The sequence below is a fragment of the Seriola lalandi genome, unplaced genomic scaffold (assembly GCF_002814215.2).
Source record: "Seriola lalandi dorsalis isolate HSWRI2012SDOR001 ecotype SW California unplaced genomic scaffold, Sedor1 jcf7180002054861, whole genome shotgun sequence".
NCBI lineage: Eukaryota > Metazoa > Chordata > Actinopteri > Carangiformes > Carangidae > Seriola > Seriola lalandi.
Window position 1 is genome coordinate 1291078 of NW_019525414.1, and position 26394 is coordinate 1317471.

The following is a 26394-nucleotide window of genomic DNA, read 5'->3' on the forward strand; positions in this document are numbered from 1 at the left end:
AATTCTTTTTAGATTTTTGCTTGTTTATTTGTTTGTTTGTTTGTTTGACTGGTCTGGGACACAGGAACAAAGGTGCTGTCTGGTGGCTGCTCTGCAGTGCAGAGTTTGTTCCAGAGATGAAGATTCCAATGATGTAAACAGTTGGATAATTTAGTTTGGCTCCAGCTGCTATAGTAACGTGAAACACCACCACCACTACAACCTGCTGCTGTTAGTAACTACAGCCTCCTCTGCCGGTTTAAAGTTTCTGGGTGTTTTACATCAGGACTGGGCTCAGGACTGGCTCAGTCTTCCTCCTCCAGACCCCGTCCTCCAGCTGTTTGGCGGTCTTGCCTTCCGTGAGCCGCGGCGGCCTGCAGCTCTCCTGAGCTCCTGCAGGAGGCAGTGCAGCGGGGCTTCTGTCCATGGTGCTGAAGATTCGTCCGGCCCTGTCCGAGGTGCTGAACGGCTCAGGGGTGCTGAGCTCAGTCTGACGCCGCCGTGACACCGCTGCAGACCCTCTGCTGTGGGTCCGGAGGTGGATTGTGGTTGTAGTCATCGTGGTTTGTTCCAGTGAACGTGTGTTTGAGCCGGCGCTGTCTGAACGGAGGGGGAGGGGATGGCATTAAGGTAAGGCTTTATGTGTCTGACAAAGAGCACGAAGCGCTTTCTCCTGTCGGTGTTGTCGTCGGCCCGGCTGCAGGCCTTACGGTGGTCTACACCGGGCAGGCGGCACGGGACGAGGCGGTATTTCACTTCGCTCGTCGCGGAGTAAGTGCGCTTTCTGTAGGGTTTCCCTTCGTGGAGGATCAATTCAGATCGGTCAAATGTGTCAGGCTTTAACCCGATTATTATTGTGGCTCGTTATTTCTGGCCCTTACAATGGCGGCCGGTGTCGACACGGTGAGGTTAGTGAAAAGATGAACCGATGACCGCGGGTTGACTGAGGCGTCTTGTTTGTGTGTGTATGTCAGTGTAGATAGGACAGAGGCCTCGCTGGTTCACAGGCCGGCCTACATCCTGCTGTCAGCGGGGAGCCGTCACTCCGTCCTTAGTACTCCATGTTGGTTCGGTTCACTGTTCTACCTGCTCAAATGTAGTGGTAAATACACATTTAGACGGAGGCCGTGGACTGGAGCAGGTAAACAGTCACCTGCTTTGGCCTGTGACCCTGTTCCCAAACTATCAGGACCACAGTCTGTCAGTCTGTCGTCATACCTGCAGGAGCACAGAGAAACCTCAAAATACATTATATATTCAGTATATATAAGTTGTGTATGTTGTATGCAATTATTATCATTACTGAATATCTTCTAATAAAACTGATTGTTTCGGATTGTTTATATGATATTTAATTATTTGTTTTTATTATGGTCTTAAAATCTGGATTGGAATCTTAGACCAGTAGAAAAAACCCATCCCTCCCCTCTGTCTGTCAGGATCATACTGTGCAGCTGTTAGTTCCCTCTTCCACCCTCAAATATACCTGCTGTCTTCGGACACATATTTCTGTAGTACAATTACTGCTGCCTCTTCTCAGGAGGTGTATTGGTCTAACAGGGTAAGAGCGGTCAACATGGAAGCAGCAGAGACAGAGAGTATGAGTCAAGCCTCAGAAATGCAGGATCCTTCATTTCCCACAATGCAACCAACCTTTTCATTAGACTCTCCCTGCCTGGTAAATGTCTACATCTGTCATACTCCTGTACGTCCCCAGACTGTAATATAGAAGACCTTATACAACAGACTGAGTGGTTGTGAGCTGAAACAGAAAATGTTCTTTTTTTTCTACTGACTGTGACGTGTTTGTTTCATCCAACAGAAAATGAGTTCAAAGGTCAGAGACTGAGTCAGCAGTGGACCAAGAGAGAGCCAATTAACCAGAGAGGACACGCCTCAAAATATCAAAGTATCTATCAAATCAAAGTAGCTATCTATCTTCTATCTATCTATCTATCTATCTATCTATCTATCTATCTATCTATCTATCTATCTATCTATCTATCTATCTGTCTATCTATCGATCTATCTATCTATCTATCTATAGCTATCTATATATCCATCCATCCATCCATCTATTTATCTAATGTCTCTCTGTTTATTCAGATGAGCCAAGACGTTACAGAGACAAGAACACGAACCCGCTCCAAAGGCATCCGGGGTCAGTATACACACACACACACACACACACACACACACACACACACACACACACACACACACACACACACTACACAATAAAAGCATCAATGCTCTTTTACACTGATAGTTCTGACTTTTATTTTTGCATTTATTGATTCTCCTGCTTCTTCACTCTCAGTGTCGGAGCCTGTGGGACAAGAGATGAAGCAGGACTTGAGGTAGGTGATCTGATGCCTCAGCTGAAGACTGTCAGTGTGTATACAGCAGGTGTTGTGTGTATGAAGTGTGTGTTTGTCTTGCTGCAGCTGTAGCAGCTGTCCCACCCCTGGATGTGACGGCAAAGGCCACGTCAGTGGAAGATACTCACGACACCGAAGGTAGGATTCAAACTCTCTGTACAACAGTAAGTTAGCTTGTTAGCATGAACACATAGCAATGGCTTCATGCTATCACCCAGACTGAGATAAGATGTCAGCAAATGAATCACAGATTTAGGTTTGTTTTACCTACCTATTAGGTTTGTTTTACTTACCTTTCTGTTTGATTTTTCATATTTTCTGTTTTTATTCAAAACCATCTGGATCTTTGAATGGTTCTTTCGCAGACTGTTGTCATGACGTCACAAGCTCTTGTACAGTATGTCCTACACACTAAGCTAGAGCTAATATCCACCTCCCTTCACTGGAACTAAACAGACTGAAAGTTCACTTCTTATGTGGACAGATGTGTCAATGTGTTTTTGGCCATGTAGTATAATGATAAGGACATGAAATGAGGACATGAAATGAATGAATGAGGACATGAAAATATGTAGCCAACATACAGACAGTGACAAATTAAAGGAGACACCAACATCAAGTGTCTCAGTCAGGTGTTGTTCCACCAAGAGTATCCAGCTTCAACTCTACTGGAGGATGAACCTTTCTTCATAAACATGTTCCCTCATGTGGTGTTTAGATGATGGTGGAGGAGAGCTCTGTCTAACATGTCGTTCCAACTGCCATAGTTCACCTGGACTGAGATCAGGGGACCGCGAAGGTCGCATGATCTTCATTCTCATCAGACCCTCAGTGACCCTGTGACCTGAGGATGAATGCAATATAAACACACTTCATGTTATAATATGAATACTGTATATAATAACATAATACTGTCATTATAATTCCTCATATGTGGATATATGTGAGATAAGTAAATTATTGGATGTTGTCCCGTTCAACAACAATCAGAATTTCAGTGAAACCAGTATTTTGACCTTAATGATAGAATAGTCTAACTGCACATTCACATTCACCCACAGTTGCACCATAACTCCACTGTGTCTTTGTTGAATTCTTTATTTTTTATGTGTCTGAAAATGTCAGAAAATAATGTGAAGACTTATCTTCATCTGAGTTACAATAAAGAAGAAATACAATCTTTTTGATTTAATAACACAAATCATTGTGTTGTTTTCGGCCATATTGAAAACATGATTCAAACATTCTCAGACTGTGAACCCTCATCAACAGAAGCCACTGGAGTCAGGAGGTACCAGACCTGGAGTCAAGAGATATTAGACCTGGAGTCAAGAGGTATCAGACCTGGAATCAGGAGGTATCAGGTCTGAGGTCAAGAGGTATCAGACCTGTAGTCAGGAGGTATCAGACCTGGAGTCAGGAGGTATCAGACCTGTAGTCAGGAGGTATCAGACCTGGAGTCAGGAGGTGTCAGACCTGGAGTCAGGAGGTATCAGACCTGGAATCAGGAGGTATCAGACCTGGAATCAGGAGGTATCAGACCTGGAATCAGGAGGTATCAGGTCTGGAGTCAGGAGGTATCAGGCCTTGAGTCAGGAGGTACTAGACCTGGAGTCAAGAGGTATCAGACCTGGAGTCAAGAGGTATCAGGTCTGGAATCAGGAGGTATCAGGTCTGGAATCAGGAGGTATCAGACCTGGAGCCAGGAGGTATCAGACCTGGAGTCAGGAGGTATCAGACCTGGAGTCAGGAGATATCAGGCCTGGAGTCAAGAGGTATCAGGTCTGGAGTCAGGAGGTACTAGACCTGGAGTCAGGAGGTATTAGACCTGGAGTCAGGAGGTATTAACCTGGAGTCAGGAGATATCAGACCTGGAGTCAGGAGGTATCAGGTCTGGAGTCAGGAGGTATCAGGTCTGGAGTCAAGAGGTATCAGGTCTGGAGTCAGGAGGTACTAGACCTGGAATCAAGATGTATCAGACCTGGAGTCAGGCATTATCAGACCTGGAGTCAGGAGGTATCAGGTCTGGAGTCAGGAGGTATCAGACCTGGAGTCAGGAGGGATCAGGTCTGGAGTCAGGAGGGATTAGGTCTGGAGTCAGGAGGTATCAGACCTGGAGTCAGGAGGTATCAGGTCTGGAGTCAGGAAAGATCAGGTCTGGAGTCAGGAGGTATCAGACCTGGAGTCAGGAGGTATCAGACCTGGAGTCAGGAGGTATCAGGTCTGGAGTCAGGAGGTATCAGACCTGGAGTCAGGAGGTATCAGGTCTGGAGTCAGGAGGGATCAGGTCTGGAGTCAGGAGGTATCAGACCTGGAGCTTGTTCACATCTCTGTTAATGTTTAATGGCTGTGTTCAATAAAGAAAACTTTGTGTTGTTAGCTGAAGCACATGGAGGTTTCTATGAAGGTTGGGTCAGACCAGGTCAGACTGTGTACAGTGCTGCTGTCAGGGTTATCTGTTCCACCTCACAGTGTAACAATGACAAACACACACTATCAGCGGTGCTGTTTTATGTTAGCATGTTGGACGTTAGTATTAATGTACACACCCACCCTCCTCTCCTCAGCGTCCTGGGATGTCCTATTGTGAAGAAGAGGAAGCTGGAGGAGGCCGAGGCTGAGGCCGAGGCCGAGGAGAACCAGTCTGCTCCCAAAAGGAGGAACCAGCCTGTCAAACAGGCAACCGATGATGGCTTTACCGCAGACAGTGATGCAGCAGAGGAGGATGAGGAGCAGAAGGAGGAGGAAGAGGAGGAAGAGGAAGACCTTAAAGAGAAGAAGAAAAACAAAACAAAAAGCAGACCAGAGTCAATACAAAGTGAGTGAAACAAAACCAGAACAGTACAGCTCCAGTGTAGAGACCAGATATAACAAGTCCTTAAGGTTGAGGCAGAGGTAAAGGTCAGAGGTTAAAGGCTAAAGAACAGTAAAGCAGGAATACTAACACTGGAGGAGATGATCAGGGAGATCAGGGAGTGGGATCTGAAACCACAGGAGAGGTAACAAAAGTAAAACAGGAAATACCTCAATTATGAAAAAGAAAGAAAGAAAAAGAAAAAAAGAAAGATGGGACAGTAGTGAATCTAATTATTCACGAAAAAAGCAGACATAGAAATGTCAGAGAAAGGTAGAACAGTGTTTTTCTGAGGTCGTCAGCTGAGGGTGAAAATTAAACAATGTTTATTATTTTCATGGACTGACTCACAGCAATGTTATCTGCTCTTAATGCTGCTGTGAACTAAATACTAAAATCCGCATGTTAACATGCTAACAATGACGATGTCAACATGCTCATGTTTACCTTGGTCACCATAGACAGATTGGCGTGTTATTACAGTATTATTTTAACAGTTTAGTGATTTATCATGCTAACCATAGCCAGTTAGCACTACACAGCACAGCTGAGGCTGATGGGAGTCATTAACAGTATTGTACAAATGTAAATGTGTCTGGACAGTGAGGGTCTGACTGACGGTGCGAGAACTTCACCATCTTAGAAAAGGGTGGTGTGGATCTATGTTACAGGGAGGAGGTTGTAACCTGAGTGAAGCAAGCAGACACAGCATCACTCCATTACTGCGTCATCATCAGTCAGATAAGGTCACTATAGGTCAGTCACAATTTCCAGAGTTATAAGCTATATCTTTTCTACTTTGACTCTACAGCAGACTGCTCACCAGAGACAACAGAGGTAAAGGACACGGCAGAGACGGCAGCTCGTCCTTCAGCTGAAGACAACAAGAACCAAACTGAACATGAGGAAACTGCTGAGGAAGTGAAGGTGGAAACGCTCTCCGACCATCATCAGCAGGAGGAAACAGAGACGCAGGGGGAAGAGGAAGGTCAGTTGGAGACACAGGACCAACAATTAGACAAACCTGAAGAAGACAAGGGGGTCACAGAGCTGAACGAGTCAAAAGAAGAGGAGGAAGAGGAAGAAGAGGAGGAAGACAAGGAAAAGGAAAAGCAGCAAGAAAGACAAGAGAATCCTGTAGAGGAGAGGGAGGTGGAAAGACAGATGATCGGCCAAGAAAACTCTGACCACCAGTACTCCAGTGGCGATTACCACCATCAGGCCAAAGAGGAGCAGAGAAAGAGGGTGGAACAAGAGCAGGAGGAGGAGGGGGAGGAGGATGAGGAAGAGGAAGAAGGGGAGGAGGAAAATGAGGGAGAAGAGAGGGAGGTCCACCACGAGGTTGACACTCCTTACACTTTGAGTCCACGCACTCAGGGATCAGAAGCCGAGGTGTCACTCAGGGAAGAAAAGGTCAGCACCCCCATGACTGAGGAAGAGGATGAAGAGCAGGAGGAGAGAGAGGAAGAGGGGGACGAGAGGCAGGGTAAGGAAGCAGGTGAGGTAGTGGAGGAGGAAGAGGAGGACCAAGCCTCTCCTACCACAGTGGTTATAGAAGTCCATTCTGAGGAGGATGATGACGAGGATGAGGAGGAGGATGAGGAGGAGGAAGAGGAGGAGGAGGAGGAGGAGGAGGAGGAAGGAGAGGAGCAGGACCGTGTCTCAGAGGGCTCAGGAATCACAGATGACTCAGAGAACTGGGACATGACCCGAGGGAACCTGGGGCTGCTGGAGCAGGCCATCGCCCTGAAGGCGGAGGAGGTGAAGGGGGGTCAGGAGGTCCGCAGCTCCCCAGAGTACCAACCATATGGCTCCTCCAGCAAGAGCTGTGAGCCTGCTGCTGTGTCCCGCCGCACCCCCCACTACAGCAAAGGTACGTACATGTCTCTGCAGCCAACAGACACCAGGTCCTCGTCCTTACACTGTGTAGTCCAGGACTGGAGCCTGTTCATCACAGCTAACACTGAGTCCTGTGTCTGGTTAGAACATATATCAGCTTAAAACATTATATTCATCACCAACATCTAGCTGTTTGAGTTGGATGATAAGTCCGCTCTAACAATTGTTCTGAATCACTTTGATGAAGTTCTCTCTTCAGAAACATCATCCTCAACTCTCTTAATGCAGCTCTCAGAACAGTTCATCAGCATTTCTCATTGTGTTTGTATCCACGCATAGTTCACTACTGAAGACGTGTTCTCACTGTCTTGATGCATTTCTCATGAAAACAATTTGTACCTTCATCAGATAGAATCACAGACCTCTCTGTCACTGTGATACTGTCCTGCAGCATCAGTGTTTTCAATCAAATCACTTTCAACTTTCTTAAATATCTGAAAGAGCAACACCAGTCACACACACACACACACACACACACACACACACACACACACAGATATATATCTATATATGTAGATATATATGTAGATATATATGTGCAGTGTTGTGCCAGTTCACACTTAAAAAGAACTAGTTTAAAGTTTAGTTCATACGGATGAAAATGAACTAGTTCACGTTCATAGTTCATTTTTAAAAATTTTGAACTAAGTTCACAGTTCCAAAAATGAACTTGTTTGTGTTCATTTGTTCCCTTTTTTTTTTTTTTTTATAAATAGACTGCTATCCTCTTTCAATAGAACCGTCTTCTACCCATCCATCACCAGCCCCAAATCACTGCCACTCCCAAACCAAATTAATTATTCTACACCACTGAAAAATCTCAGACATTTAAAACTCGTATATAAATATAATCCGTCTGCGTCTTCACTTGTTTGTTCTTAAAATTGCTTCAAATGCTCAAACAAACTGGCTTCAGCAGTAGTATTTGCATCTGTACCGTCTGGGCCATGTCTATGGAGACGTCATGCAGCGTATGTATGTCCCATATATATGTCCCATACATCTAAGTTTGATAGCATATTTTTCTTTATATATTTTCCAATGCATAGTTCCATGTTCACCATTTTTCTATCCTCAGTTACTCAGTTACAGAAGTTATATTCTGGTTTTTACAACTGTGCCACAAATCTGCTGCAAAATGAGACAAAAATTCTAAAACTCAAGTATTTGCATCAAATGCCAAACACTTTTTTCATTATGGTAAATCTTTGGAAAAACCATGTTCTAAATCTAAAGATCCTCTGTCTTTCATAAGCTTGTATATACATTTCTATACAGTGTTGTAAAGTGACAGGACAGTGATCTGCTGAGACGTTGACATGTTCACAGTACAGTAAACACTAGTGCAATGTTGGAACAGAACATAGGTATTTTTCCAACATGTTACTGTTGTAACTGTAGTTCAGTTTGTGTCTGAACATTTTTACTCTGTATTTTCAAAGATTCTGTTTTTCTAAAGTCAGTCAGGTTTTTATTAAAACATTTAGAGTCTAAGTCTGAAGCTCTGGAGAAAAGGTTTAATTCACTGATGACAATGTTGATTCATCTTCCATCTTCACTGCACAGCGACTCTCTACGCTGCAGGAACAGCATGTTGAATCTTTTTATTTATAAGTCTAAACATACTTCGATCAAAATGTCCTCATTATGGATGTAAGCTAAAGTCTGCCTGCCCTGTCACAGGCACCCATTCGTTGGTCATGTGACTACTGGTACTATTTGAGGGTTGAGTCAGTGATACCTGAAGTATCAATACTACAGATATTATAGATGTTGTTTCAAGTATTGAGACGAGCACGAGTTCAATACCAGAGAGATGGACACATCTGACAGTAGATCCTCTGGACACATGAACTCTCTGTTACAGGCAGTGATCACATTCTAGTTCAGAGAGTTACCTTTTTATTCCTCCACGACAGTCAGAGACAGAGACATGTTGTCTTCAGGTTGTCCGTACGTCTGTCCATACATCTGTCCCATTCTCGTGCACACGATATCTCAGTAACACCTTGAAGGAATTTATTATTATGAACAAATATGGCATAAACATTCACTTGGACTCAAGGATGAACTGAGTGACTTTAGTGGTCAAAGGTCAAAGGTCAAGGTCAGTGTGACCTCAGAAACCCATTTTTTAGCCATTACTCAAAACTTCACAGCAATTATCACAGGATTTCACACAAATGGTTCATATTTTCTCTGACTCTGAATAAACAGGGATGTAACCTGGAACTAGTCTGAGCGGAGGAGGAGCTGATTCTAGTGGTTATTTGTTTTTTTTATTATTTATCATTAATTTGTTATTTTAGATGTAAAAAGCTGCATCTAATGACATCATCAATAGATGCCTAATGTTTGGCAAATCACAAAGTGTAACCAGGAGCCGTTTAATGATGTATGAACTAATTAAACATCTTAGTAATAATTATCTATAGTATCCACAACTGATTGGTCATTCTGGGCCTGATGATCAGGTCCTCGTTCTAATTAATGATGTGCTTCATTTATTCTCTCTGCCATCGAAACCACACCCTCCTCTATTCAGAGAAGAAGGAAGTGAAGTGTCCTACCCCAGGGTGTGATGGGACAGGTCATGTGACTGGGCTGTACCCTCACCATCGCAGTCTGTCTGGATGTCCTCACAAAGACCGAATCCCTCCAGAGAGTGAGTTCACCTTATCCTTAACAGCACGTAGACCACCTGTAGACCACCTGTAGACCACCTGTAGACCACCTGTAGACCACCTGTAGACCAATGGACTCTCCTGAAGCAGGTTCTGTCACTGTGGTGGTTACTCAGCTCTGAGACTAACTCTCTATGTAACATAGGCCGGTTTGATTGAGATGTTAAACAGCTTGGAGATCTGACTAGATATAGTTTCTATTTTTACTACCAGTTCTAACCCCTTCTGTCATACAACTAATAGTTCTGCTGTCATTACCATTACTGCTTTTACAGCTACTGTGTATGTTGAACAACTTCATACCACTGTCAGTGATGTGAACCCATCAGTGAACTAAACACACTGACCTGAGTCTGTGTCTGCTGTGTGTCTGTAGTCCTGGCCATGCATGAGAACGTCCTGAAGTGTCCGACTCCTGGATGCACAGGCCAAGGTCACGTCAACAGCAACCGCAACACACACCGCAGGTCAATACACACACACACACACACACACACACACACACACACACACACACACTCACACACACACACACACACAAACATGAACACACACACGCACACATACACACACAGCTGTATAGATTATGGAAATGATCAGAAACAAATATAAAAGAATAACCAGTCTCATCTAATCGTACTAACACATACTCACACCGTCTGTAGAAGACTAATCAATAAACAAACTCCTGTCTAAAGTCTAAATGTTGACTTCTTCTTCTGGCTGTATCCCCCTGTCAGTCTGTCTGGCTGCCCCATCGCAGCAGCTGCTAAACTCAACAAGAACCAGGACAAGCAGGTTCACTTACAGGCCTCAGCCAGTGAACCATCCTCCAACTCTGACAGAGTGCTCAGGTCAGACGTGCTTCTCTCTTTGTTTTAAGTACATTCAGCTGTGACCGTTTCAGTGCAAGGGTTAAACATGACTCATGACCTTTCCTCCAGGCCCATGTGTTTTGTGAAACAGCTGGAGATCCCTCAGTATGGCAGCTACCGGCCCAACACGGTGACCACCACGCCGCGAGCTAACCTGGCCAAGGAGCTGGAGAAATACTCCAAGGTGTCTTTTGACTATGCAAGCTTTGATGTCCAGGTGTTTGGAAAGCGCATGCTGATCCCAAAGACACCCAGCTCCGCTGAAACATCACCCAAAGCCTTCAAAAGTAAGACATCACCTCACTGCTCCGCTGTTACTGTCACCTGACATGAGTTCAAATGCAAAACCAAGTGGAAACAGGTGGAGATGAACTTTTAATTTCAGTGGATTTCTTCAGCTTTTACAGATTTTCGCAATCACTTTGATGCAGTTCTTCTTCAGAAAGAGACATGTTCTCACTGTGTTGATGCATTTCTCATGAAAACAATTTGTACCTTCATCAGATAGAATCACAGACCTCTCTCTCACTGTGATACTGTCCTGCAGCATCAGTGTTTTCAATCAAATCACTTTAAACTTTCTTCTAATATGTATGAAAGGGCAAGACTAACCCTAACACACACACACACACACACACACACACACACACAGACACACACACACACACACACACACACATAGACACTGCCTTCCCATGTGTTCTAAACCAGGTCTCATTTTCTTTTAAAACACACAAATACAAAAATCACACACACAATATGCAAAGTGCCACAAATCTGCTGCAAAATGAATCAAAAAATATAAAAATCAAGTATTTGCATTTTTTTCATTATAGTAAATCTTTGGAAAAACCATGTTCTACATCTAAAGATCCTCTGTCTTCCATAGGTTTAGACTTCTGATGAGTGAATTGCATCAAAGCGATTGAGAAAAAGAGGTCTTTTTAACCTCAGTGTTGAGTCTCTATAACCTCAGTCTTGTGTATGTATAACCTCAGTCTTGTCTCTATAACCTCAGTGTTGAGTCTCTATAACCTCAGTCTTGTCTCTATAACCTCAGTGTTGAGTCTCTATAACCTCAGTCTTGTCTCTATAACCTCAGTGTTGAGTCTCTATGACCTCAGTCTTGTCTCTATAACCTCTGTGTTGTGTCTCTATAACCTCAGTGTTGTGTCTATAACTTCAGTGTTGAGTCTCTATGACCTCAGTGTTGAGTCTCTATGACCTCAGTCTTGTGTCTGCATAACCTCAGTGTTGAGTCTCTATGACCTCAGTGTTGTGTCTCTATGACCTCAGTGTTGTGTCTATAACTTCAGTGTTGAGTCTCTATGACCTCAGTGTTGTGTCTATGACCTCAGTGTTGTGTCTCTATAACCTCAGTGTTGTGTCTTTATAACCTCAGTGTTGTGTCTATAACCTCAGTGTTGAGTCTCTATGACCTCAGTGTTGTGTCTCTATAACCTCAGTGTTGTGTCTCTATAACTTCAGTGTTGTGTCTATATAACCTCAGTGTTGTGTATATGACATCAGTGTTGTGTCTCTATAACCTCAGTGTTGTGTCTATGACCTCAGTGTTGTGTCTATAACCTCAGTGTTGAGTCTCTATGACCTCAGTGTTGTGTCTCTATAACCTCAGTGTTGTGTCTATAACCTCAGTGTTGTGTCTCTAGTAATGATTTATAGTATCTTCCAATATTAATTTTCTATTATATTCAATATTTATGGTCGCTAGCTGCTTAAGTTAAATTCATATTTAGTGAATAATAATGAATCATTTGGGTGCATGAATAAACTGAACATACATTTAAACAATAGTTGGCATTTGAGATAAAGAAAACACAACTTTGTTCATCATGCAGAAGAAAAAAATCAATTTAGTCTGTTCCTCCTCTTCATGGTTGAAATAGGCTGATCAATATTTTAATATTACATGTCACAGTTCACAGTCTTTCTGAACAATGTCTAACAAAAAAAGAAAAGAGAAACATGCCACAGACATGTTTTTGAGAGGCAGAGAAGGAAACAGGCATCGTAGACAGTTGCCTAAAAATACAAGAGAACATTAAAGAATAAAGAGGACAGATCAGCTGTTCTGACTGGATCTCACAGTTTGTTTTCATCTGTCAGTAAAAATGTGGATCTAGGCAGATGGCTGCCATGAGCCCGGCTCTGTTCCAGGTTTCTACCAGTTTAATCACTTCTTTCCTCTCCACAGTCCTCAGCTGCTGCTCATGTTGGATTTGTTGGGTCTGTCAACAGTACTGTATTACACAGAGTCTAGACCCACTCTGTTTGAAAAGATCCCTGAGAGAACTGTGCTATATTAATAAAACTGAATTAGATATAATTCACACTGAACCTTGAATATATTTTACATAATTCATAATTCAACAATCCATAATTTTTGTAATGTCAGAGTATAAACTCATAATTCTTGTGCATGATTAAACTGGAGAGCAGGAACCAGGCTCATTACTGTGTGGTCACCTTCTTAATGAACACTGACATGATTTCTCTGGTACAATACAAACCAACCACACACCTGATCCGACAGCAGCTGTATTAACAACATTTAGTCATGTCAGACTGCTCTGCTCTGGTTCCTGTCCCAGTAACTTCCCTCCTCTCCCACAGCTAAATCATTCCCTAAGGCCTCCTCCCCCAGCCACAGTGTGTCTGGAGGATTCTCCAAGAGCGCCTCATCCTCCAGTGGTTATGACTATAGCCAAGATGCAGAGGCAGCCCACATGGCAGCAACAGCCATCCTCAACCTGTCCACCCGCTGCTGGGAGAGACCAGAGACTCTCAGCACCAAGCCCAGGGAGCCCTGCGCAAAGGTACACACTCATTCTTCCTGGGACCAGATCTGACTAGATCAATCACATACACACTCACCGTCTTTATCTGAACTCTGTAGGAGTCGGACATTGAAGTGGATGAAAACGGCACTTTGGACCTCAGCATGAAGAAAACTAAGAGGGAGGGCATGCAGTCTCCAGAGCCTTCATCCTCCTCGTCTTCATCCTCTCAGCACGTTGGAGCCACCTTGTCTCAGGGCCAAACTCAGCCAGAGTGGGAGGGGCCACTGGACTTCACCAAACCAAGTGGAGTCAAAGAAGAGGACCATGAGGAGGTATGGTACACATCCAGACCAGGGGCCTCATCAGTGCGTAGGATTCATAATAAAAGTGTACGTTTGCACAAAAGCTGAAATAACGCGCCAGTGTATCCATCATGCAGCATTATGCATGAGTGTCACCACTGTATTTATATGTTTGCAGCCATCAGGCTGATTAATTCATATCTTGCCAAATTGATTGCAGCAATCAGTGGTAGACCATCACACACCCTGGGATAACATTAGAAATAGGGAATTTCGTAGGTGAACACAATTTATTTATTTAAGTGGTGTGTCTGGTGCGCTCTGTGCATCTGACTCACTGCAACTGTTCATTGTTCAATTCACCACCTTACCATCTGTGTCGCCAATTTCCCCTGTCTCCAAAATGTTTGTACACATGAGACAGACTTAGCATACATGTGCGCACATTTTACTGTCAGGTTTGTTTTTATAGAGCCCTATTTTTGCGTGGGAAATGGTGTATGCATCTCTCAGGCCATGTTTTGTGCATACACAATGGTTATAAATGAGGCCCCAGGAGAGTGAGCCATGATGATGACATGCCATCATGATTACCTGTGTTCTCACCTTTGTTCAGGTGGAGTATACGGCTCCCTCATACACCTCATCTGATGGGGAGGAAGAGGACCAGGAGAACCTGGAGGACAGGAAGTACCCCGGTGAAGTCACCACCAGCAGCTTCAAGGTCAAGTTTCAGCCCAAAGACAGCAAAAAAGAGGTTCTGGTGTAAGTAACAACCTTTCACACAACATGGTTCCACTTTCACTGTAGCGTGTATCTGCTGATCACAATGAAACACCTTCTGTACAGTCAGAACATCATAAAACTGTCTCTCTGTAAACCTTCTGCTGTGTTCATGTCATATGAGAGATTCTATGGAGACCATTTTTAACAACATTCAGGTAACAGTTAGACCTGAGAAAAGTATCTGACTTTGTAACTGACTTGGCACAAGAGTTGAGTTGCTGTTTCCTCATCTCTAACATCTGATAGGACCTGAACAAATTCAACATTAACAGCTTACTGTGATACTGTAGTATTTCATATAAGAATCATGTGTCTTTGTCTTAGATGTCCCACCCCGGGCTGTGATGGCAGTGGACACATTACTGGAAACTACGCATCCCATCGAAGGTGAGACCTGCTCTCTGACTGGGACATGAGGAGTGTTTCTGCTTTATTAATCTGTGGTGTTTGTACCTTAAAAGGGTTGAAGTATGATTTCATTCTGTCATTGAATCATTTCATAAAGAGAAGCAGAGTGATGGTAAATCTGACAAAAGTCAGACCATGTCCCTGTCTTGTCTCTCCGTTCCCTCAGTGTAGCTACAGTAGGTATGTAGGTGTCGTTATTGTGACTACTGGATCATGACTGGTTGCTGTTCTGTAACAGCCCGCAAATGACTGTGTAATTATTTTGTGTATAATAACAATAACAACGATAAAATATCTATTGGGTACCAATGTGGCTGTCAACCACTGTTACCCCCTGTTTCCACCTGTTACCCCCTGTTACCCCTGTCCCCCGTTACCTCCCGTCACCCCTTGTTACCCACTGCCATTCCTGTTACCCCCTGTCACCCCCTGTTACCCCTGTCACTCTTGTTATCTTTTCACTCCTTGTTACCCTGTTATCCCGTCACTCACTGTTACCCCGTTACCCCTGTCATTCCCTATCACCCCTTGTTACCCTGTCGCCCCTTGTTACCCTCTGTTACACCATCATTCCCTGTTCCCTCCTGTTATCCCTGTCACTCCCTGTTAACCCTGTTACCCCTATGCAAGTTCTTAAATTAGTATTTATTATTGATATAGTTATTCATAATATTTTTAATGTATTTTTATGTTATTGTTGTTGCCCCCTAAACTCTAATGTGTTGCCTCCTTGTTTTCTGTATCCTACTTCATCATGTAGAGGTGGTCCTCCTCACCTGTAGGATACTGATCCAGGTGAAGAGGTAGGGGTGGTCTTACCTCCTCACCTGTAGAATACTAATACACATGAACCTCTTCACCTGGACTAACACCCAGTAAATGTTTCCACAGTCATTTGAGGGCTTTAATGTAAAGGTTTCTCCAGTCAATGATCCACGAGGAAGGGAATATGCAGCTGTGGAAGCTGCAGTCTCTACAGGCAGAGGAGTTGGGAGGACTCAGGGTTTTAATATAATGTAGCACATTAATTACTGTTTGTGTTTCATGTTAGAGATGAATCAGATGAGCACATTAATGAATCACAGAAATACTTTCCTCTTATGTTTAACCTCATTAAAAATCAGAAGGAGCAGCTCACACACGCACACCTTCATTCGTCATTATTTTTCCACTATTACTTTTCTGTTAAGATTAGTAGTTCTGTCCTGGCTCTGTAGTCCAATTAAGGTCCTGGCTCTGTAGTCCAGCTCAGGTTCTGGCTCTATAGTCAAGTTCTGTCCTGGCTCTGTAGTCAAGTTCTGTTCTTGCTCTGTAGTCCAGTTCAGGTTCTGGCTCTGTGGTCCAGCTCAGGTTCTGGCTCTGTAGCCCAGTTCTGTCCTGACTCTGTAGCCCAGTTCTGTTCTGGCTCTGAAGTCCAGCTCCAGCTCTGGCTCTGTAGCCCAGTTCAGAGTCTGGCTCTGTAGTCCAGTTCTGTTCTGTAGTCCAGTTCACGTCCTGGCTCTGTAGTCCAGCTCAGGTTCTGGCTCTGTAGCCCAGTTCAGAGTCTGGCTCTGTAGTCCAGTTCAGATTCTGGCTCCATGGTCCAGTTCAGGTCCTGGCTCTGTCGCCCAGTTCAGGTTTTGGCTCCATGGTCCAGTTCAGGTTCTGGCTCTATAGCCCAGTTCAAGTTCTGGTTCTGTAGTCCAGTTCTGTTCTGGCTCTGTAGTCCAGTTCAGGTCCTGGCTTTGTAGCCCAGTTCAGGTCCTGGTTCTGTAGTCCAGTTCTGTTCTGGCTCTGTAGTCCAGTTCAAGTCCTGGTTCTGTAGTCCAGTTCTGTCCTGGCTCTGTAGCTGAGTTCAGTCCTGGCTCTGTAGTCCAGTTCAAGTTCTGGCTCTGTAGCCCAGTTCAGGTTCTGGCTCTGTAGTCTAGGTTCTGTCCTGGCTCTGTAGCCGAGTTCAGTCCTGGCTCTGTAGTCCAGTTCAAGTTCTGGCTCTGTAGTCCAGTTCTGTCCTGGCTCTGTAGTCCAGTTCAAGTTCTGGCTCTGTAGTCTAGTTCTGTTCTGGCTCTGTAGTCAGTTCAGGTCCTGGCTCTGTAGTCCAGTTCTCCCTGGCTCTGTAGTCCAGTTCTGTCCTGGCTCTATAGCCCAGTTCAGTCCTGGCTCTGAAGTTCAGTTCCGTTCTGGCTCTGAAGTCAGTTCAAGTCCTGGCCCTATAGCCAAGTTCTGTCAAGGGCTCTGTAGTCAGTTCATGTCTCTGGCTCTGTAGTCCAGCTCTGTCCTGGCTCTGTAGTCAGTTCATGTCTCTGGCTCTGTAGTCCAGTTCTGTCCTGGCTCTTTAGTCAGTTCAGGTCTCTGTCTCTGTAGTCCAGTTCAGGTCTCTGGTTTCCTGACGGTCTCTCTCTCTCTGTATCTTCCAGTCTGTCTGGCTGTCCTCTTGCTGATAAGTCACTTCGGACCCTCATGGCTGCCCACACAGCTGAACTGAAGTATGTCTTCCTCTGTTGCTGTCTCCTCATGTCCAGCTCTGTCCCTGCTCTGCTCTCAACACAGACACAACTCACTGAGGTCTACAAACACGTGTATTAATGATACAGGGTTGAAACTGCGTGCCTGCACCAACATACTTGATCTTTTATGGAACAGTAATATTTCTATAATATCATATTTAACTGAAGTAACCCTCCATAATAAGTGTCTGGGTTTCTTATTTCTTACAGCTTTATAAAACAGCTGCCATTACACCAGTTTGTTCATAAATAAAGAGTTCATTCATAAAAAAAGACCTAATTACAACGAGCACTGAAGTTAAAGCTCCATATAGTATAAAGGAAGATGTCCATGTGTTTGATTATAGATCAGGTCTAGGTTCTATATTAATACTGTGAAAGTATCAAAGCCTCAGTCCACAGAGAAATGCACACAGCCTGTATTCAGGAACTGAGCCTTAAAACCAGCCGTCAGGACTTCTGGAACTTTGTGATGTCACAACAAAGCAGTCACCAAGCCCCGCCCACCTGGACCCACCATCCAAACCTTGCAGGATTTGGTTTCTCTGAGTGTTTTAACTGAAATCTGCTATATTTTTATTGGATCAATCAGAAAACAGTCAGCCAATCAGAAGAGAGGCTCAGAGCCTCCTCTCTTCTGATTGGCTCACCGAACTGCTGTTACTAGAGCTCCAGAGAGAGGACGTGTAAAACTACACTGAGATGAACTACTATATATCTTCTTATGGATCAACAGTTCAAATAAAACACTGGACAAGAGCAAAATATGGAGCTTTAAATGATTATTATTATTATTATTATTATTTAATATTATTGTTGGCAGGCTTCACAATTGCCTTTATTGTGAAAGTTTTCGTATCATGTAACATTAATATTATGTAATATTAGACATATATGTATGTGTCTAATGATTTTCTGCTTGTATTAAGACAGTGACTTTTCTGGTTGATTATGATTTATTCAACAGATTGGAAACAGTAAAATATTGTATTACTCCCTATTGCTGGGTTCTGGTATCCAGCTGTTTGAACAGAGCCTTGCTGCAGCATGGCAGCAGCAGAGTGTCTACACTGTCAGTATATACAGGTCAGGCCTGCAGAGTGACAGAGTGTCTGTGTCTCAGGTGTCCGACTCCAGGCTGTGATGGATCAGGCCACATCACTGGAAACTATGCTTCACATAGAAGGTAGGAGCTCTCCTCCTCATCTGCCTACTGCACCATCAGTCACTCTGCTGACAGATGCTGTGACTCTCCCTCTGTTCCTCTCTGCCAGTCTGTCCGGGTGCCCCAGAGCCAAGAAGAGCGGGGTCAAATCAGTCCCCACCAAAGATGACAAGGAAGACTCCGAGCTGCTGAGGTGAGCAAAAGGACCTGAGAGGCAGAGTCTGAAATATACTGAATTATAATTCATGAGATTAACATGTTCTGAAAGTGAGACATGGTTTTTAGTTTAATACTAATTTATCCTCCAGTGCAACTGGACAGACCTCACATCTCAACCCTACCACATGCAGCTCTAACCAAACCTAAAACATTGTTTCATATAATCACACAAATTGTGATAGACTAAAGTTTCCTTTAGTTTGCGTCAGTATATTACACAAACTTTTGTACTATCCATGCAGTTACACATTATTCTCATACACTCTGTATATGGAGGAGAAACCACCTCAAATGGAAAATTGATCAAAGAGACATTTGTACAGAGGAAATGTGAGGAGAGTCAGTCACAAATAAAATAAGCTTATATTTAATTGACTGAAGGATCTAATTGAAGGTTTACTGAGGCCTTTTTACAGTCCATTTAAAATATTGAATGCAGCCTCATGTTTATGTAATTACACATTTCATTCACACATTTGATGTTGTGACATTTGTATTTTCTGGGACGTTTAGAAGTGGTTGCCAAATAAATTCTGAACCTGAAGGACCAAATCTGGATCCTTGAGTCCCTCTGTTGCTGCACCTCCTCTCTCTCAGTGAGTCTATTCAGTGTTTTCTGCCTCCAGATGTCCAGTTCCCGGCTGCGACAGTCTGGGCCACATCAGTGGGAAGTACGCCACTCATCGTAGCGCCTACGGCTGTCCGCTGGCAGCACGTCGGCAGAAGGAAGGTCTTCTTAATGGCACCCCCTTCTCCTGGAAGGCCTTCAAGACTGAAGGCCCGACCTGCCCAACGCCAGGCTGCGACGGCTCCGGCCACGCTAACGGCAGTTTCCTGACTCACCGCAGGTATCGTTTAGAGAGCAGCTCAGCATACACCTTCATCTCAGAGTACATTCATACAAGTCCCCCTCCCCAGGTCTGACCTGAGACCCTGACAGTGACAGTTCATCATCTGATACAAAGGTGGAGGTGAATGATCTCTGATCATTGGCTACACAGAGCCTGGACTTGTTTCATAGCTTCCTCTGGAAGATGCCCAATCGACCTTTTGTATTACAGAAAACACAAATTTCTGATTGGTTCATAGTGGTTAGTCCAAGGTTCTCAATCAGGATCAATGAAACATAGAAAAGTTTTTTAGCTGTATTCACATTCAGTTGTCAGCAGTGCAGCTCAGGGTGCACTTTATTACCCTTTAAGCTCTTTTACATGATTCACTTTCCCACACTTTGAAAACCCGATTTAGACAAATACTGCTCATTTCCTTTGGTAATTCACCATGAAGTAGAGTCACATGGACCAAGGTTAGATCACCAACTGATCTGGGGACCCAAACTTTGAGGGATCCCAAGGTTCTGAAGCTTGAAGTTAATTATATGTGAGATGGTTTACAGTAAATTCAGTAAGGTCGCATTTAGCCCTGTAATTCATTTCAACACAGAGGGGTCCAGCAAAAAGTCACTGGGTCACTCAGCAACTAAATTCCACTTGAATCTAGATCAGTTTGGAAACAGGCACCACTTCATCAGATAATCAGAAATGATAAAGGTCTTAAGGTGGTTAATATTATTATTATATTAATGTTGAGAAACTTACTGCCAATTTCGAAATCTAAGTATTGACTCATAGAACTGATCAGCTGCTCATCTCAGTCTGTCAGGTTGTCCCAGAGCGTCAGCCAACAAGAAGAGAGCCAAGTTCCCTGGAGACGAGTACATTACTGCAAAGTTCAGAGCCAGTGACGGTAAGAGTTAGTCCCTCTGTCTAACAGTATATCTCAAATTGTGTCTGCTGCTGTTATCACTAACACATAGAGACAACAACATAGAAAGAGCACAGACTCAGAGGGGTAATGTTCTCTACAGCTGAACACACTGCAGCACCACAGACAGCCACAAGTGGCAGGGTTAGCAGGGGTCTTGATTTTGTGTTTGCTAACTGTGTTCACACAGTTCTGGACAACGATGAGGACATCAAACAGCTCAACAAGGAGATCAATGAGCTGAATGAGTCCAACTCAGAGATGGAGACTGACATGATGAACCTGCACACTCAGGTGAGGAAATACATTCAGGAGGCAATGCCTGTTGATTTGGCATTGATCAGAGACAATAAAGACAGTAGAGACTGCAGGATGCTGCAGAAACTAATTTCACTGATGCATTAGTAAAGCTCTGTGTGTTGCTGCTTGTTGTGTGTCTGTCTCTGCTTCAGATCTCTTCAATGGAGAAGAACCTGAAGAGCATGGAGGAGGAGAATAAACAGATTGAGGAAAGGAATGAGGCTTTGTTCCTGGAGTTATCTGGTCTGAGTCAGGCCCTGATCCAAAGCCTGGCCAACATCCGCCTACCCACCATGGTGAGTATACACAATGCATTTTGAATTCTTTTAAAAGAAGAAACTAATTCTATATATAGTTTGTTTTAGTTTCTATTAGTATGTGTGTGTATGTATGTATGTATGTATGTATGTATGTATGTATGTATGTATGTATGTATGTATGTATGTATATATAATCATCCTATTTCATATAGGCTGCACCCTCTAAGAGCTGTCGCTATTGGGTTTATCCCTTGCACATGCACAGCGGTGAAGGTCTTTTTTCAGGTCTGGATCTAACACCTGCACAACCTTTTTTTCACCTGCAAAAGATAATAATAATAATAATAATAATAATAAAATAAATCAAACGTGGCCATTGAGGTATTTTAAATATTTAGTAATGAGTCTATTTCCCCGTTAAATGTTCAGTCAGTGATGAAATGTTCAAACCTGCTTTGGAAGTACTCCCCTTTCCCTGGCTGAAAGTAAAAATCTCCAGTTCGTTTGGCGAGTTGGGCTTCCTGGACAAGGCATCAACACTTGCATTGTGACGACCTGGCCTGTGCTGGATGGTGTAATTGAAGTTTGCCAGACAACTTAAAATATCTATAATTGGATTGATAACTTTCACTCAAAGGAAGGCTTTGGCTTGTATAAGCAATTACTCTCTCCTTACCATCTAGATGCTGGCAGAGTACAGCTACTAGGCCTTGGTTTCAGGCATCTGTGTATAGGTGAAAAGGGAGAGCAAAGTCTGCAAAAGCCAGGATTTGGGTGCTGTTGAGTTGTTCTTTTTGGGTGTGGAAGGCTTGTTCACATTCATCTGTCCATTCCCAGAGACGTGCCCTTTTGGGGCCAGTACCATTCAGCAGCTGATTTAAAAGCTTTACGTGAGAAATTCTTTATGAACCTCTGGTAGTAGCAGATGAAGCCTAGGAAAGAGTGCAGTTCAGTGGCAGTTTTTGGTGTTTTCCACTCAGGTACAGCCTTGCTCTTCTCGGGGTCCAGGATCACCAGAGTCAACCCTTTTGAGTACACTATCACATTATCCAGGGACATGAGCAATGCCTCAGAATTTACTCAAATTTAGTCTCCTTGACAACTTTCCATAAGTCTCTGGAAAGTTGTTGGGGAATAGGTTAACCCACACACGGCATGCAGTCAAACTTGTAAAGCCCCATTGGTGTGGTGAAAGTTTTTTTTCCCCCATTTTTCGAGTGCAGCTGTAATTATCAGTACCTTGAGGCCAGATCCATTGTGGAGAGCCACATGGCATTGAACATGGAGGTCAGTGATTCCTCTACCCATGGACGAGGGTAAGTGTACATCCTGCTCACTGCATTCAGCTTCCTGTGATCTAAACAGACAAGTAGGGAACCATCCTTTTTAAGGAAAAGCACAATGAGTGACGCTCAAGGACGGCTCCCTTTTGTACAATCCCAGAATCTAGAACTCCCATAGTATTGACCTCATTTTGTGGAAGAGTTCAGGAGAGATTTATACCTTTTACGGATGAGTGGGACCTTCTCTGTGGGTATGGTATGTTTCACTGCCTTTGTCCACCCAAAATCCTCAGAGTGATTTGCAAAGACACCATAGGAGCAGGTCTCAGAGCTGGTGATGCTGGTTTTCTCTCAGGCTTTCTGTGGAGAGGTTGACTGGGTTGGGTGTATCAGCTGCTTTTGTTTGGGCAACACAGGCAGAGTGGGCACTCACTTACATATTCTGTTCTGTAAGACTGTGAGGTCTACCAAGTTGATGACCACAGCTCACATACTCACAGCAGCTGTGGTCATCAACTTGGTAGACCTCTCCCAGCTTCTGATAGCGATGCAAGAAGACAGGTGTCTGGCCACAGTTTCTTACCTGAGCTGGAATTCTACCTCCCTGTACCATTGCCACTGTGCTTTTGGTGGAATCCAAGCAGCTCCAACACTGCCTGATAATCCTGACCATGCAGTCCAGCCCTTGTGTGGTAAATAAATGATCTGCTCACTCTGTGTAGGGATTCAGATTCAGTTCTTGATCATAAGGCGGACAAAACCCAGTCTTCCATCTGCAGCGGCAAACAGTTTTTCCCTTTAACACTGTTGTACGGCTCAGCACCACGCTTGTAACCTGTGGTGGAGGCAGAGAAATCACTTGAGTGATACCTTCTATTTTTACATCAATAGTAGGACTTTCTCCAGGTAAGTGAGCCTGGTCAATGTGGGTGTCACTTTTTCTTGCTGGGCAGCTCTCTACAGCTGGACCCTCTAATTCTGGTTGCTGTGGATGCTTATCCCCTCTTTTTACAGTAATTACATACCAGGTTGGACTATTTCTGCCATCTTCCATTTTGCCTTGAACCACTGTACTCACCCTTCCTTGGCTACTGGTGATTGCGCTGCTGAACCCTGCTGGAGGTAGTAAGAGGGACTATCAGAAAGCCAAAACTTTCCCCAGTGTCTTTGTTGACTCTGCTCACCATATTCTTTCCTCCTGTGCTGAAATGCAACACAGGGCTCATGAGGATTGATGTTGGGTGTCTAGCTCTCTGGGGCTGACTTCTGTTGTTCTTTCACCTCCTGGATCAGCTCTCGAGATCGAGAAGTAAACTGCTCTGGAAACTCATGCATCAATTCCTTCATCTGCTGCAAATCCATGACCATGCATTTTTCCTGTTGGGGGACATAAGACTGAACACGATAGTAAGGCCATGGAGCCGCATCAGGCTGAACAAGGGGTTATTTTTTTCAGACAGCGTAAGTCTAAGCAGGAATTTCTTCCTTCCTATAACCCTCTACAAAGGCCAGCACTTCCTGTATCACCTGGGCAAAGGTTAGGTATTCTTGTACCAACAGCTTTGTGTGTAACTCATGTCTGAGTGTGGTTTCCTGAAGGCCACCTAAAGGACAGGGTAGTCTCCCTAACTTTCTGGGTGCAGCTGAAGTATAAAGAGTGCAGAACCGAGGTAGGCGCCCTATCCCCATACAACTCCTCAAGTTTGTCAAAAATCTATTTGGCTGTTACAATATGGGTATTTCTCTCTTTGCCTCCCCCTCTAGGCACTTAACTCTAGATCTACTTGGTGGGTCTGAGAAATATATTGAACAATCACCATCATTTGTAAGGCAGCTTTCCATTCAGATATAATAATGGCAGATGTCTTACCTGAAAGCTTATGTGTACCTGGAGCCACAGAAAAAAGGGTACAAACTGATGTGACAATGGGAGTATTAGGAACAGCATCAGCACTTTCATTACTGTTTGTCATGATGAAGGGAACGTACTCACCAACCAGCGTAAAATACTCCTGATACTGCCAACAATGCCAAAATAGGTGTAGCTGCAGGTTGGTATTTAAACAAAATCAAACATCTAGCACTCAGTTGGTCTGAGGAAGGAGGTGATGTCATGAGGAGCACCTGCTGTCACTTTATTAATCAAATGGTTTCAGTTATATTTGGATCATTTTGTCTGGACAGTTTGAATTGAATACATTTAATTCTAACAGCTAAAAGCGTGTCAAATGAGTCAATGTAAATTAAATGCTGTGTCTAAAAACATATCGTTCTCTGACAGAAATGTTCAGATGAAGCTTCTCAGTCTAACTGTAAACCTTAATTAACATAATACCTGTACTTACACAAATACACTACACCTGTGCATACGGTGTATGTGGGGTGTTGGGATCTGCTGGACCTGGTCTCACAGGTGGGACAAGACTGGTGACCAGTCTGTTGTTTCCCTGCTGACAGGGAGCTCTAACGCAGACTGAATGATATGCAGCTCAGAATCATTGTTATTCTGTATGAAGAGTCACAAGTCCAGGTTTACGACGCTGACTCAGACGTACAAGACTTGACCTTTGACCTTGTGTGTGTTCAGCAGGAGCCGCTGTCCGAGCAGAACTTCGATAGCTACGTGGACACCCTGACCCACATGTTTACTAATAAAGACTGCTACCAGAACCCTGAGAACCGGGCCCTGCTCGAGTCCATCAATCAGGCTGTGAAAGGCATCGAGGTGTGACGGAGCAGGGCCACGGTCCCCACAGCAACACTCTTTCTTTCCATACCTTTAGATACTGTATGTAATTAATTCTTCTAATTTGGAACTTTGTCATCTGTTGTTTGCGTTTGTTTCCTGTTTGCATGTTGCTTTATGATGGTGTGAGTGTGAAGAGACGAGGGTGTGGATCAAACTGTGACTGTGCACACAGAGCAGTGAACAGATTAGTTAGTGAACATATCCCATTACACAATAATGTTGATAGTATCTATAAGAGCATAGTGATGTTGCACCTCCAGGACTAGTTTGTAGATTCATTCTTACAATTGCTGTGTAACTATTTAAGTCCTTTGCAAATGTTGGTTTAATAACAACTTATTTACTCATGTCTGCTGTATTATTTTTGTGTTGGCTTATTTATGAAACATTATCTATTTATTCAGTTTTTTTTATTTATTTGAAAATGCTACCTGAGAAGATTTTAACCAGTAACCAAGAGAAGGTGATCGTTTCCTCTGCACTGTTGAACAAAGAGGAAATATTTTAAGATATCAACTATGAATTGTTTTATAAATCTTATTATTTATTTAAAATACAGGATCTTTTTAAGTGCAAATATTTTGTAACTGAAAGTTTTTAATAATTTTCTAAAATATTTTTTGGTGCTTATGTTTATATGATTTTCCTTTTTATTTCCACAAACTATTTTCAGTACATTGCAATACACTGTGAATATTGAGCTGCACATATTTGTTATTTATTTGGTGATGAAGAACAAAGTGATGGTGAATATTTATTTTGTATCGTCTGTGTTAATGATGGCTGTGTCAGGATTAGTCTTTAAGTTGCTCTTGAAATAAAGGTTAACCCACAGTGCATGTGGATGAGTGGCCTCTGTTTTTCTAAACAACAAACTACTCCTCACAGTCAAACACATTGTTTATTGTTGTAGAAAGAGTCTCATGATTTCTCCTGTTGGTTTATGTTGTGTTGAAGTTTGTCTTGAGCGTCTCCTTGGAATAAAGACACAGGGGAGCAGCAGGGGAACAGATCAGTGAGAACACGTCGTCGTTTAGAGCCTCAACATCTCTACACCTTCTTCATCACATCCTTTAGCCACTGATGGTCATGTGACCAATACACTCATATATATCTCATATACCCTCAAACACTATAACATCTTTGTCACATGTATGAGGCACTGCCACCCTTTAGACTCCAGACCAGGGGCCAGTTTCACA

At 43.5% G+C, this 26394-nt stretch overlaps 1 protein-coding gene across 4 annotated transcripts; it reads left to right on the forward strand.

Moving 5' to 3' along the window:
* Positions 1-418: 418 nt before the first annotated feature.
* Positions 419-26031, forward strand: LOC111670714 (myelin transcription factor 1-like). 4 transcript variants are annotated; one of them, XM_087179724.1, is made up of 23 exons: positions 419-609; positions 1802-1888; positions 2086-2140; positions 2300-2339; positions 2427-2498; positions 4928-5178; positions 6026-7087; positions 9659-9778; positions 10174-10264; positions 10538-10651; positions 10742-10959; positions 13307-13509; positions 13590-13805; positions 14392-14540; positions 14886-14948; positions 17363-17431; positions 18576-18638; positions 18727-18810; positions 19463-19684; positions 20491-20582; positions 20791-20894; positions 21053-21196; positions 25031-26031. In XM_087179724.1, exons 3-23 carry the CDS (start codon positions 2086-2088, stop codon positions 25172-25174), a joined length of 3576 nt encoding a protein of 1191 aa, XP_087035850.1. In that variant the 5' UTR covers positions 419-609; positions 1802-1888; the 3' UTR covers positions 25175-26031. The 4 variants fall into 4 exon arrangements, with proteins under 4 accessions (XP_087035850.1, XP_023283326.2, XP_023283327.2 ...); XM_023427558.2 differs by having other exon boundaries at positions 25034-26031; XM_023427559.2 differs by having other exon boundaries at positions 6029-7087.
* Positions 26032-26394: the final 363 nt, after the last annotated feature.